Raw genomic sequence first — 13,195 nt, 5'->3', positions numbered from 1 at the left:
CTTTTGTATCAGCATCCCGCCCAGGCGTTCGGAACCGTTCACTTCGCACGAGATTCGATTTGAAACTCGAAACCTTCGACCAGCTGCTTTGGTGCCTTGACATTCTACCTGCTGTCCCATACTCTCGAAACCCGTCCCGACTCCCGATACGATCACTAGTCTGGTAATGGTGCATAGTGGTAATTTCAACAAGTGAAGGAAGGAGAACGTCTCGAGGTCAACCGTCGACCTCAACGAGAGAACGCCGGCTATTAGTGGAGAGTTGCTCCAAGGTACCACGGTATCTCATCTTCGAAACCGCCCCAGTTCAGATGGCTTCGTTTAACGCCAACGGCTACGTGATGGCCTCCCGGATTCCTATGCGGGATGTTCAGCCGATCAACAATGAGAGGAGTGCCGCGCCTCTGCGAATCGTCTCTCGTATTATTGGAACCAGAGAAACCTGTACCGGCTCGGCTAGCCAGTGTGAGAAGCCAGTTGACCCTTCTACCCTCACACTGCCCATCACTTTGGGTGTCTCGTAGGTCAAAGGAATTTCTCAAGAAGCAGATGCGGATGGGCTGACGGTTTCTAGGATCCCCATTGTTGGCGCTTTGTTTCTGCTGTTTTACTTCCACCGGAGAAATGTCAAGAGGCAGAGGCAGGAGGACGCAACTGATCCCAACCGTGGCCTAGATTTCGGACTGGGCGAAACCAGCTCCGACATAGGTGGAAAAGGAAAGCGCAAGAGCACCATGTTCCGTGAGAAGGGAATGGGTCTCGACACGAAGCATCGCCAATTGTCCATGGACATGAACTTGGACAGCCCCTACCTCCTCCCCCCCGGTCTTCAGAGCTCACGTGAGTCTCTGCATTCTCTCGCGAGGACCCTCCACAGCGAGGCAGACCCCTACCGACCCGTGGCTGGGTACACCGGCAGCGATGTCGGTTCCATCCGATCGTACAAGCCCGATGGCGCTTCCGTTTACACCAAATCGACGAGCCGACGGGGTTCCGCCATGACTGGCCGCACCACCATGACGCAGAACACGTTGCCTCCTAGGCAAAACTCCCTCCCCAGGCCCCCTCCTGCCACGGCAGACCCCTTTGCCACGCCCAAGTCTAGGTCTGGCTCCCCTGCTCTCGAAATCATGACGACAAACTCGCCCGTCGTCTTGTCACCCACGTCTCCGGTCATTCGAAGCCCCCTCATCGCCGAGCCCATCATTCCCAAGATCGAAACCATGCCGTATCCCGATGACAGAAACGGTGATTCTCTTCCTCAGATTCAAGACGTCCCAGAACCTGCCCCTGTTGCTCTGAAGGGACTTCCAGGCAACCCTCGCCCGCCTGCTAGAAACCCGTCCATTCCCGAAGCTCAAGAGTTGGATAGCACTCCGGCAGCGGCCCCTGTTGGCCTTGGTCTTGACGATATGAGCTCCTCTGCTCACTTGAACCATCAATCACCACCGGCAAGCGGCGCCCTTCCCACCAACCCCCGGGCCCAAAAGGATGCTGCTCCTTCAACACTCCCAGCCAATGTTCCAGAGGAAACGAATGCTTATGACCGCGACGACCAGGACTATTACGACTTTGACTTTGAGGACAGAGGCCGACCCCAGAGACGCTCTGTAGATATGAACGACAACCGTTTATCACGTGCACTTGGTGTTCCGGAACAGGAAGCCAAGAGGCTCTCTGTTGGGTTCCGGCCCCTCCCTCCCGATGAGGTTATGGAGTCCGAGGACCCTGAAGAACGTGCCAATAGGATCAGATCATTCTACAAGGAGTATTTTGACCCTGATAACCCGCACGCTGGCCAGGCTCCGCCTCCCATGCCTCAAGGACCTCGCGGACCTGCCAGAGGACCTGCCAGAGGACCTCCCAGCGGACCTCAGTACTACGAAGACTACGACCCCAGCTACAAAGGTCCTGCCGGCGGCGATGCTTACTTTGACCCTGAGAGCAACTCGTTCGTCATGCCCTACGCTCAGCCCGTCACTCGTCGTGCGATGACGCCACCACCCAACGGCTCTCGTTTCCGAGGCCCGCCTCCTCCCCGGGCCATGCACGGATCCATGGGTGGTCGCATGGCCAGCCCCGGCCCTGGCGGCAGGCGTCCTCCTCCTCGTGCCGGCTCGGTCATGTCCAGCCGGCTCGGACCTTCTCGTCCAGGTTCCGACATGTCAAGCCAGTACACTCCTCGACCTGGCTCTTCGGTTTCCAATATGACTGCCGGAGGTAGACCTAAGCCCAAGGGACCTCCCCCTGCCGATTTGACTACCATGCCCAATCCCTCCAAGCTCAAGGATGACTCCTTCTCCATCCTCAACCCTCTCGACTTCGCCCCCCCCGAGACCTTCTCCTCCCGCGCCCGTGGCCGTTCTCAGAGCCCGGCGGGAGAGAGACGCCCGTATGCAGCGCCCCAAATTCCTATCCACTCCCCATTGGTCAGCAGTTTCGAAGATATGCCTGCCATGCCCAGCCCGTAAGTTACACCCCATCGACATATATACCTCTCTGAGACACTAACGTTTGAACAGTCACTTGTTGCGCAAATCCGGAACCTTCACTGGTCTCGACTTTGCTCCTCCCCGCAAGTTCAAGGATGGTGACAACATGAGCGATGCCGGTAGCATTCGCAGCAACCGCAGCGGTATCTCGGCTGTCCAGCAGGCCGCTCTTCGCAGCGGTGCCGGCAGAGTCAGCCGCTTGCCTGGCGATATGGTGTTCACGCCGACGGCCCTCGACGACCAGCTCAAGCCGCAATGGGGCATGCGTCCTTAATCGACAACGACGTTTTTCTCCTTGTTGATATCATTACTTTGACTTCCGCGTATTGATACGGCAGCGCCACATCCACGGTCACGACTTTTGCGCAAATTCGCAGGCACTGGGATCATCCTTGTACGTGAGTTTGCGCGGACAAACAAAAAGAGGAGCCTTCTACCTACCTTTTACGGGATTAAATTTTGCATAACGGTGTTATTACTTCCTCGCATTTAGTAGCGATATACTGCTAATGTCTTTTTTCGTGTTGACAACCCTTTTTCTGTTTCGCTGCGTGGAGTATTTGGGTCACGACAAATAGTTTTCATTTTTTCCAACCAGCCCCCCCTTCAGCCTCAATTTGGGGGGGGTTTGCATATAGAAAAGGGAAGGGCTCGGAACATTGTTACCGTCCGCCAACCATCAACAACTAGATGATGAACAGAAAGTAAAATAAGAATCGGCTCCCATTCCTAAATTGCAAGTGATGATTGTCTTTGCCTTGTGAGCTCTCGCCACCTGCTGCTCACTTTCGTACACGCTTACCACTATTGGTGATATTGAAGTGTGTAAGCTTGCTTCGTGTACTGCGATAGGCATTCAATACTGTGTCCCATGGCACGCTGTCCGATTATAATGTCCATACCTCCCATGCTTACATCACTGGAGGGCGTCAATGCAATGGCATACCCAGGCTCGAGGCCTCCCTGGGCAGAAGCGGCAGGATGGCAGGCAGCATACCCTCCTCAGCCTGGGGGCAGATCTGACGGCCTCCGGGACGGTGACCCCCATTTCGACATGGACAAGCGGATCATGGGACACGTGCAGATACCTTAGACACAGCCGCCGCCACAGTCCTGTGCAAACAGCAACTTAGAAAGACCATACGTCCGCGGCCCCTCGGTCGGGGGCGCGCTTGGCGAGTTACCCCCCAACTAGTTCAATGAGGAACCTTTGCCTTCAAAGACGATGGATGTTCCGTCAGTAAGCAACCAACCATGCCGCTGCGTACAGCTGTTTTGGGCGAGCCAGTCAAAGGCTTGTCGGCAGCTGTTTCCCACATTCTCGCGACTACAGAAGCCAGCCTTTGGCACATAGGAACACCTGGCAGACTGCACCGCCGTCGGGACCGGGATCGGCTAAGGAGTGCTTCGAGAAGACGGGAATTTTCACGAGCATCCGAAAGAGCTTAACGGTAAAGTTATTTTTACATCGGACAATTGGATGGCTCTTGTGGAGCGGGAAAGGCTCGCGCTTGATCAGGCTTACAGTCAGTGGCGTTTGTTCCAGAGGAGGGGGCTCCCGCACGAGCCAATGGATGGGGTTTGGGTTATAACTTGTATGGTATTTGGGAGGGCACAGCCATGTGTGTGGCGGTTTTGGAGACGAGACCTTAGCTCGGGTAGCGTGGCTCCGTGGTGAAAGTCGATTGAGCGCCGTTAGGCTAATCAAGTGTCAATCTGGAGACGGGAAAATAGAATGGGAGACAAAGAACGATCTCTTGGAAAGTCCAATTGGAGCCTGGAATTCCCCATTGCTGATTCGATGAGCCAAATGGTGTCGGCACGGATCTGGCAAGCAACGTCGAGTGCAGACACCTTCGAGTCTATGCAAGCCATGCGCGCGACTTTGCCTCGTGCGGAATGCACGTTTCCGGCGAAGTGGCGTGGGACAACACAGATCGATGGTTCATACTATCGGTGAGAGAACCCCGACAGTTTGACGGTGCATGCGCCTGACGTGATACGATGCAGAGCAGTGTTGATTGCCTCAAGGCGATCCGACGTACCGGCATCGCCATCATCGAATTTGGTCCGAAGAATAGTTGTGTAGTGACGATTGAGTCTGGGCGGAAGATGATTGGACGAAGTGACATTGAGACCCTTTAGCGAAATGCTTTCCACGGACAGAGGCCATCGAAGTTTGGTCAATGCTCCGTGAGTGTGGAGGGACGTGAGGGGGGAATGACGTTGGTTGCTGCTGATCATTTGCTTGCTTGGAGGAGGACAATCCGAACCGAGGGCGTGTTGAATCTGCTGCTACTACGCCAATCCCTCCTGAGAACTCGACATCCTGGGACAAACCTTGGCAATCAAAAACTTTCACCCGGCTGTTGCTGGCGGATGCTGGGCCGGAGTCGGGAAAGTGGACATCATATGGATGGAGATATGTGTGTCATTGAAGTCATGATAGCAGGCGACCGTGACCACAGAACCCGCCATTATGCCCGATACAGTCAGACTCGGAATGCCTTGTTACTCATACAAAGAGATAAGCGAGTATGAGGATTGTGTTGAGTGAAGACAAGAGACCCTGAGTTGTGGCTTGCGGAAAGGCAGCGATGGAGTTGTTTGATCCGGACTATGGACTATGCAGCTTCGAGGCTTAAGTGACTAACTTCTGGAACGGTCTGGATGACAGGAGACTCTGCTTGTTGTACAACAGCTGACCAAGGCTAACGGAAAGGATGGGATGCAAACCAAAGGTAAACAAGCTTGTGCCAATGGCATGGCGATGGAGAGATGGCCAGCTGTTATTTAGTCAGGCAAGCACCTGTCAGAAAGGGCAGCCCTAAAAGCATCAGCAACGTCATGCCAGCCAATCTTCGGGAACGAAGATCGATCGCTGTTCAGCTCCAGCCGGAAGGCTCAAACTTTCATCCGACGTGGGCTGCCGCGGTGGTCGTCACTCGCCACGGGGTTGTCCGGGTTTTTCTCCATCCGATCGGCTCTCGTTCGAAATTTCGTCCCGTCGTGCTTGAAAAGCTGGCGGCGTGGTGCTTGGTCAAGCGGGCCAAACTCCCACCGATCTAACCAATAGAAGCGCGCAATTGACAATATACCGCTCGCTACCTTTGTAGATCGATGGGATCGCACAAGAGATCCAATGCGGTGCTCGCCGAGGGAAAGGCACCGGCTGAGGATCAGCAGCCTTTATTTTGGGGATACGAGCGGCTCCATAGGTCCCGAGCAGCCTGCAGACGGAGGCAAATGCTCAAGTTGCCGAAGGCGGAAGTTGCTCGTGTAGAAAAGACGTGAGGGAGAGCAAGGCGGACATGAGTTTCAAAATAAACAAGCCGAAAGAAATGTGTGTAGTTGTCAATCATGGTGTGACTGGCAGAGCCAATAGATAACAGAGCCTCGGAGGCACGGGGAGAAATTCGGACGCTGACCAGCTATGGCCTGTGAGGTCTACGTCTTGCCCTATGAATGTCGCCAACATTCCAGACCAGGTGATGGCGTGTGTGTAAGACACGCCAACGAGGACCAAGGCCAGGCTGGCGTAGACTACAACCAACGACGAGTGGGGGACATTTACCAACCTCAACGCCTCGGGATTGCGTTGACTAACCATCGCAGGAAGGCAATGATGCGTTGCTTTCCGTCTTCTTTTTCTCCGGGAGCAAATGATGCCATCTCGAGGGTTGCGGACGGTGGACCTGGCAGCTGGCGTGGTTTACTGGGAAGGTGCATGTTCGCTGGGCAAGGGAAATTAGCTGGTTCTGGAGCCGTCGACCGTCACTCTGGATACGAGAGGGAGCGGACGGACCTTCTGGTGTCCCCGGCAAAACGAAGCGAATTCGCGAACCCCGTTTATGAGGCACATTGCTCCACGGGCCCGAGGGAGAGGGAGAGGAGCGAGGGCATGCCGCACAGCAGTGAGGCACGGCCGGTGCAGGGACTTGTTGAAGGGTGGCCTGCCGGGATACACAGCAGGATTGAATTTTTTTGATCGCGGGCTGTCCGTCGTCTGAAATCTGAAGTCTTTAGGTTTGGGAGAGAGGAGACAGCAGACGAGAGAGCAGATGAAACTTGACCGGCATGCCTGGCTCCGAGTTGCTTGCGTATCTGCCTGGCGTGTCACGTTTGAGGCGTCGTATTTTGCATTCATGTCTCTGGTTGACAAGTGTCGAGGCCGCGACATGGGGAACGCACATGTTGGAGAGAGGTGGTCTTTCCTTCTTTGGCCCCGTTTGGACCAGAGCAAGACTCTCAAGACTCGGCAGGCATTCGACGATATGAAAGGAAGGAGCCAGCATTCCCGGGTAGGAACTTGGAAGTATCTGGTCGAAATGCTCTGTCGGCAAGCCAGGGCAGCTCTAAGAGCTTTAGGCTTTTATTCGTGCCAGGGGTCTCTCGGGACTTTGTGGCCCCTGCGAGCCAGAGAAGGCGGCGGCTCAGCAATTCGCAATCTCAACAGGCATGTCCCTTAGCAGCTGCGAAATGAATGAGACATGACAGATGATGAACGGCAGAAGCCGTCTTGTCGCTCTCGACCACGCGACAGAAGCTGTCAGTCTGTTTGTCAAGACTCGACTCAATCGCTCTGCCTTCGTACGGACTTCCTCGATGCAATTCATTGCATCGTGCCATACTGTGATGCCTTGCAGCTTCGCAAATTCGAGCGAACTGCAGATCGGCCCGTTCTATTAGTTACCTTGCCGGGTGTCCTAGGTACTCGGGTTCCCTCCAGGTCCACTCCAGGTCCGCTGAAAAGGTACCTCATCCGCACATGCACCAGCCAGGGATTTTATATGGGGGAGGAAGCATCCGTACGGATACTGGGCTCGGCTCGGCTGACCTGAGCCTGGTTACAGCATGCCTTAGCTCAGCGCCCTGCCACTGAAGCAACAGCCCTATGTTCCGCTGAGCCACCCACCACCTCAACGGTGGATGGTCAGATCAGTCCACCATCATGTTCCGTTTTTGGCCCTGCTGCACCTCTGGCTTTACACCTGCACTTGCGGCTGGCTTCCAATGCAGTTCCTCGGAGCTAGATAGCTGGACCCGAGACAGACACACGCCAGCAAGGTTGGCGGCGGCGGATAGTGAGTCCTGAGCCATGGACTCGAACCCGATCGAGGTAAGAGAGGTATGGACGACAGGGCGGGAGGCTGTGAGGACGGAGGAGGGCGGTCGGTCCACCTCACCTGGGCAGGCACGAAGGTTCCTGTCAACGCCCATTGCTCAAAACATACATATTCCCGCGCCCTCCTCTGCAGCTCCTCCGGAGCTACCTAGCAAACCCCCCTTTCCCTCTCCCTCCCTTTCGTTGCTCTCCGTCAATATCCTTCCACCACCCCCGTCCCGTCCATCCTCGCTCGTCACCCCTGCCCGGCCCTTCCTCTTTCACTTTCAATTGGCAGCGGCATCAGCATCAGTCCGCATCCTTCCAAGAAATCGCGACTTGCTGGCCTCCTTCCTCCTCTTTTCCCCTCTTCCCCATTTCTCCTGGGTCTTCCCTTTCTCCTCTCGCTCTAACTCTTGCAGTTTCTCTGCCCTGCCCTTTTGCTTTTCCCGCTTTCCTCAGGCCGTCGCCAATCGATCCCACTTGGTCATTGCCGATCGACAATACTCGCGCGGCACTACGGATACTGTTCACCAGGCACCGCCTGTACGAAGCCAAGTAGGCCCTGCCAACCCCCGACCCAACACCGACCCGCGCAGTAGCCAGGAGGCGGTCCGTCTTGGTCGCTCCCTCACAGGCACCACCTGAACCTGACTCAGCCACCCGCGCCAATTATTGACCGTTCGTCTTGTCTGAGCACCCGTCGTTCGATCGCCGTTGTTTCCGCCTAGACGCGACAGCAACTTCCCATAGTTTTCAGAGAACTCCGTCCGTCCTCGACACCCCCGACGCACCCGTGTCGCCCTGAACTGAGGCCTCGTACCGCCGCCAGTTCCACGTGTATCGCCGGTTGGCCTCTTCGCGGTGTCGCTGAAATCGACCAAGCTTCTTCGTCGACGAATTGCTCTTTGCGGAATCGCTTGTATTGAAACTTCTCCCTTTCTGCGCCTTGCAAAAGCTGCGTGTGAACCACTCGCTCTCATTGGAGGTACGTAGTACGACGCTGTGCTTCCCAGATTTGGCCGAGTGCACTACGGCATCTCTGCCGATCACCAATTTGCCTCCCAAGAAACCTGCTGCATCTTTTGTGTTCATTGCGCACAAAATGATTGGGTCGTCTGCCTCGGTTGTCAAATATCCAACTTGTCTTCCCATTTCAAGCCTTCCGTCTTGTTTTGTTGAATACCCGTCGTCCCTTGTTCGGAATTTGGCGATGCCATCGACGCTGCTCCCTCGCCAGTCGCTAACATGTCTCTCTCGCACAGTCAATCGCCACAGATATTGCTGAGACAGGAAAACGCAATGTCGTCGAATGCTACTACTCCGGGTGGTGAGGCCTCAACGACTCCCGCCGCGACACCGGGCAGTTCCGCACCCGCGGAAACGAGTGCCGCCGCTGTCACCACTACTCCTCCGGCGGAAACCTCGCAGGCAGCGGCTCCTACCACTGCGCAACAATCGACGACTCCCCAAACTTCGGCGGCAGCGGCGTCTACTACACCTCCACCCCCGCCACCGACAACTTCCCAGGCAGCAGCAGCACCAACTACTTCGCCGCCGCAGGAAACCCCGACTCCGACAACTCAACCGACTGAGACTCCGCAGCAACCGCAAACGACTCTCGTCGCAACTACAGTCATCATCACGCCAACCGAAGCAGGAGGTCAGACGAGTACCATATTCACCGTCATCACTCAGACCAAGGGCGTTACACAGAGCGGAACCGCTGCCAGCTCGTCTGCTTCTGCAACAGCCTCGGGCGGTGCCATCAACTCTGGTGGCAAGTCAAACAGTGGACTTGGCAATGGGGGCACTATCGCGGTTGCCGTTGTCGTGCCCATTGCTGCTGTTGCCCTGCTCATCTTGGCTGGCCTATACTTCTGGAGGAAGAGAAAGCAGCGCAAGGAGGCCGAGGAGGAGCGACGAAAGGAGGTCGAGGACTACGCCTACAACCCGAACGCTGATCCCACCATCCCGTCTCTTGGCGATGGCGGTTCGTACGAAATGAAGGAAGATGCAGGCTCATCCGGATACCGTGGCTGGGGTTCCACCACTCTCGCTGGCTCGACCGGACGTAAGGCGTCCACGACCATGTCCGGAGGCAACACAGGTGCGGCATACTCGGACACAACTTCACCAAGCCACGGAGGAACTGACACCCGTTCAGGAGAGCCTTTGATTAACGAGGGCTCACACTCACCCGATGGCGAGATCCTCGGCGCCATGGGCCCTTCAGCATCCATGAACCGCGGAGGCGGTGTCCAACGTGGACCTTCCAATGCGTCATCCTCCTACAGCGCCGGAAATCACTCAGATACCTCTGACGGAATCGGCATGGCGTACGGCGGCAGCGGTAGCAACGGTAACGGTAACGGCAACGGCAACACCAACGGTAATGGCAACGGCAATGGTTACTACGACCAGTACGCCAACAATCCGTACTCTGACAGCTCTTACCCCAACCCAGCGACTGAGCTACCTGGCCAACCGGTCATTCGCGACAACCCAGCCCGTCGCAACACTCGGATCGAGAACCCTTCGCACTACCCTCAACAACAAAACGCTGGCATTTCCCAGAACTTTTAGACAAGGTCTTGTGTGCCAACTCAAAAGTTTTGTTTGTTGTTTACTAGCCGCTGGGGTTCTGTTCTGAAGATACCCATCATCCCCATCAGGCCTTCGACCTCGAAGTCAAGTTACATACAACGGCGTTACGGATTTATGGAATCATGCTACACGGCGGCATTTCACTGCCTCGCGAAACTTCTTCATTTTTAATATCATCGGCTCCGCTGTCCTGCCTGGCCACACGTCAAGGCCAGCGAAATGCCACGGAGCTCATCATCCACTTCGACGCACATGATTTATTTGTCATATACATAACCATCTCGGGGACCTGTTCCGACCATTGCCCTCCACAGCGTGTTGCTCCGTTTTAATCTGTTGTACATAGCAATCCAACGAAGGGCGCGCACAGGCAACATCATTTGCTGCTGTCTCGGACGAGCAACCAGGACTGTCTTGACGGCGGGGAGCTGCCGCACAAGGAAAGTTGAAGGATTTTAGTATAGTACTAGGTAGAAAAAGAGTAGGATAGTCGAGATCGCCAAGATCTCGGAACACAGTCTCGTAGACACGTATGAACGAATATTCCTTTGTCAATCTATTCTTGTCGCTTTCAGTTCATTTGCGTTCTGGACTACTTCAGTGTGGAAAGTCTAATGCTTGCTCAAATCAACCTTCTCACTCATATCTAATCCACAGCTGATGTATTACAACCTGGACTCGTCCTCTTCAGCAGACCCCATTCCCTCGCTCAGCCTAACCCGATCCCACCAGAACCGGAACTGCTTCACCTCGGCTTCGGTCAACGTACGCACGCGCGCCACCGTGCCCCGGCGCCGCTGGCCCGCGCGGCCCATGAGCTCGTCGTTACCCTCACCAAAGACGAGGATCTTACCCCTGGTCTCGGTGGGGTCGTCCGCCGGTCTGGGGACGTAATCGTTCGCGGCCGTGTCGCCAAAAGGGGAGATGAAGCGAGGCCAGGCGATTCCGCTGGGGTTCGGGTTGTCGGGGTCGTTGGGATTACTACTGCCTTTTTCGGGCGGGGCGGAGCTCATCGTGACAAAGGACGACCAGTACCCGTGCATTGCGTCCGAGACGGCGAGCAGGCCCGGCGTTTTGGGGGAGAAGAGGATGTCTGTGTCGTGCGTTGCGGCGGGGACGTGGTCGCCGTGGTTTGCGGCGCCGAGGTCGGCATGCGCGGCGTACTCGTATACCCAGACCGGAGCGGGAGCATCACTGCCGGCGGCACCGGCTTTTTTCGAGGCAAAGTGCGCCGAGTGGAGGAGTGGGGCAATGTATCCGTAATGCCCGTACGCCTGTGCCAGTCGCCGGAACTGAGAGCCGTGGGAGGCGGTCGGCGGGGCCGGGTACGTGGAAGCGGGCGGGTACAGGCTCTCGAGGGTTTCGAGGTCTTGGGCGGAGAGGGAGGGGATGAGGGCGGAGAAGAAGTCTGACAGGGCTGTTGGTGCAGATGCTGAGGCTGGGACAAACATTGTGCCTTCGGAGGTATTGAAGCCTGTCAGGAGGGGCGGGAGGGATGGTAATGAGGAAGAGGTCCAGGTTTTGATTGGGGCGAGGGGGATGACGGCTGGTGTCCTTTGGTCAACGTCGTTGCTGCCCGCTTCGATGGATGGCTGGAAGGGCCACTGGACGGAGGGGGCGCACTCTGACCAGGTTGCTAGCGAGGCTTGCAGGAGTTTCTCGAGAGGAAGGGCGCGGAGGGCGGGGAGGATCTGCTTTGGCGTGGAGGAGAGCCGAGAGAGGCCGGCGTGGGTTAGGAGCCGGGCGAACTGGGCCTCGTGGCGAGGGTGCGTCGCCGCGAGGACGGAACGGGCCGTTGGGGCGCCGGATTCGAGGATTGCACGGTGGAAGAGGCGGCGGGAGGGAGGCGAGAGGAGATGATGGCCGAGCTGGTGTTTTCTGCATTAGCACCCCGCTGAATCCTACAACCAGAGTGAGGCCGACACAGGGTGAGATAAAAGATAAAGGGGAGAAAAGAAGCACAAACCGAATGCGCACCAGCGCTGAACCCCATCACCGTGACGGACCCCTCATCGCCGCCAAACTTTCCAATATTCCGCTGCACCCACTCGAGCAGCGCCCTCTGGTCCAATAACCCTAGGTTCGCGATACCTTCCCCAGCGGCAACCCCACACGGTAGGAAGCCTAGCGGACCGAGGCGGTAGTTGAAGCTCACGGCCACGACGTCGCGCTTGGAGAACGAGACAAACGCCGCCAGATTCCTGTCCCCTCCCCTCCCAAAATTGAAGGCCCCGCCGTGTGCTGAGTGAGACGTTTGTAAGTGGTTGATGGAACGAAATCATTGCCGGATAACCTACTGTACACCAATACCGGGACCTTCTTCCTTTCCCCGTCCGAAAAAGTGGCACTTGACGCCGGGCGAAAGATGTTGGCGTTCAAACACCCCTCTTCGGCCGCCGGGTACGAGGGGTCCGCAGTGGGACAAACCGGGCCGTACTCTGCCGCGTCGAACGAATCACCAGACGCCTCTGGCGCCTCCGGCCGGCGAAGACGCTCGCATTTCGCATACGGCACGCCGAGAAAGGCTTCGACGCTGCGCGGGAAAGCGGGTTCCGCGATGGTGGTGCCGACGAACGCCCCCTGATCCAGGCGCACCGTCGGCTGGGATTGCGACGGGATTGAGGCTGCGGGACTCATTTTCCGGGTTCGCAGTAGTACCTGAATATTTGCGGACGATGGTGCCGAGGTATATCAAAAGGTAAATAGGTCGCTCGGAATTTGTGGTGCCAGAATGCTGAATTCTCCTCTGGCCTACTTTGGTTCCTCCCAATTATCAATGTTGAGATGTTGATGTAATGGAAGGTAAAAGTGAGCCACTACCTCGTCAGGACCCAGTCAAACGGATGTCGTTGGCGTGCTCCGCTAGCGCCGGCACGCTAGCCGGCCGTGTGGTCCCGCGTTTTCTCCCCGGCCGGCCGCAGATCGTGATTTGCAACGCGCTTCTATGACCATTGACTATGAGCTGATTGACTCGCCATTAAATCTGAGCAGT

General features: G+C 56.4%; 5 protein-coding genes across 5 annotated transcripts; 3 read left to right on the top strand and 2 right to left on the bottom strand.

The window, feature by feature from the left end:
* Window positions 1-311: 311 nt before the first annotated feature.
* CORC01_04350 (uncharacterized protein) lies at window positions 312-2,766 on the top strand (the record flags this gene model as incomplete). Its single annotated transcript, XM_022615998.1, has 3 exons — window positions 312-520; window positions 575-2,467; window positions 2,523-2,766. 3 exons carry the CDS (start codon window positions 312-314, stop codon window positions 2,764-2,766), a joined length of 2,346 nt encoding a protein of 781 aa, XP_022477513.1.
* A 3,351-nt stretch (window positions 2,767-6,117) lies between these two features.
* Window positions 6,118-6,480, top strand: CORC01_04349 (uncharacterized protein; the record flags this gene model as incomplete). The annotated part of the gene is made up of 1 exon (XM_022615997.1): window positions 6,118-6,480. The coding sequence occupies one exon, from the start codon at window positions 6,118-6,120 to the stop codon at window positions 6,478-6,480; it is 363 nt and encodes a 120-aa protein (XP_022477512.1).
* Window positions 6,481-8,352: 1,872 nt separating this feature from the next.
* Window positions 8,353-8,691, bottom strand: CORC01_04348 (uncharacterized protein; the record flags this gene model as incomplete). The annotated part of the gene is made up of 1 exon (XM_022615996.1): window positions 8,353-8,691. The coding sequence occupies one exon, from the start codon at window positions 8,689-8,691 to the stop codon at window positions 8,353-8,355; it is 339 nt and encodes a 112-aa protein (XP_022477511.1).
* A 207-nt stretch (window positions 8,692-8,898) lies between these two features.
* CORC01_04347 (transmembrane alpha-helix domain-containing protein) lies at window positions 8,899-10,182 on the top strand (the record flags this gene model as incomplete). The annotated part of the gene is made up of 1 exon (XM_022615995.1): window positions 8,899-10,182. The coding sequence occupies one exon, from the start codon at window positions 8,899-8,901 to the stop codon at window positions 10,180-10,182; it is 1,284 nt and encodes a 427-aa protein (XP_022477510.1).
* Window positions 10,183-10,868: 686 nt separating this feature from the next.
* CORC01_04346 (carboxylesterase) lies at window positions 10,869-12,840 on the bottom strand (the record flags this gene model as incomplete). The annotated part of the gene is made up of 3 exons (XM_022615994.1): window positions 10,869-12,071; window positions 12,170-12,444; window positions 12,501-12,840. The coding sequence occupies 3 exons, from the start codon at window positions 12,838-12,840 to the stop codon at window positions 10,869-10,871; spliced, it is 1,818 nt and encodes a 605-aa protein (XP_022477509.1).
* Window positions 12,841-13,195: the final 355 nt, after the last annotated feature.

This window comes from Colletotrichum orchidophilum (genome assembly GCF_001831195.1).
Source record: "Colletotrichum orchidophilum strain IMI 309357 chromosome Unknown Scaffold_28.1, whole genome shotgun sequence".
In the NCBI taxonomy this organism is placed as follows: domain Eukaryota; kingdom Fungi; phylum Ascomycota; class Sordariomycetes; order Glomerellales; family Glomerellaceae; genus Colletotrichum; species Colletotrichum orchidophilum.
This window is presented reverse-complemented; position numbering and strand designations above follow the sequence as displayed.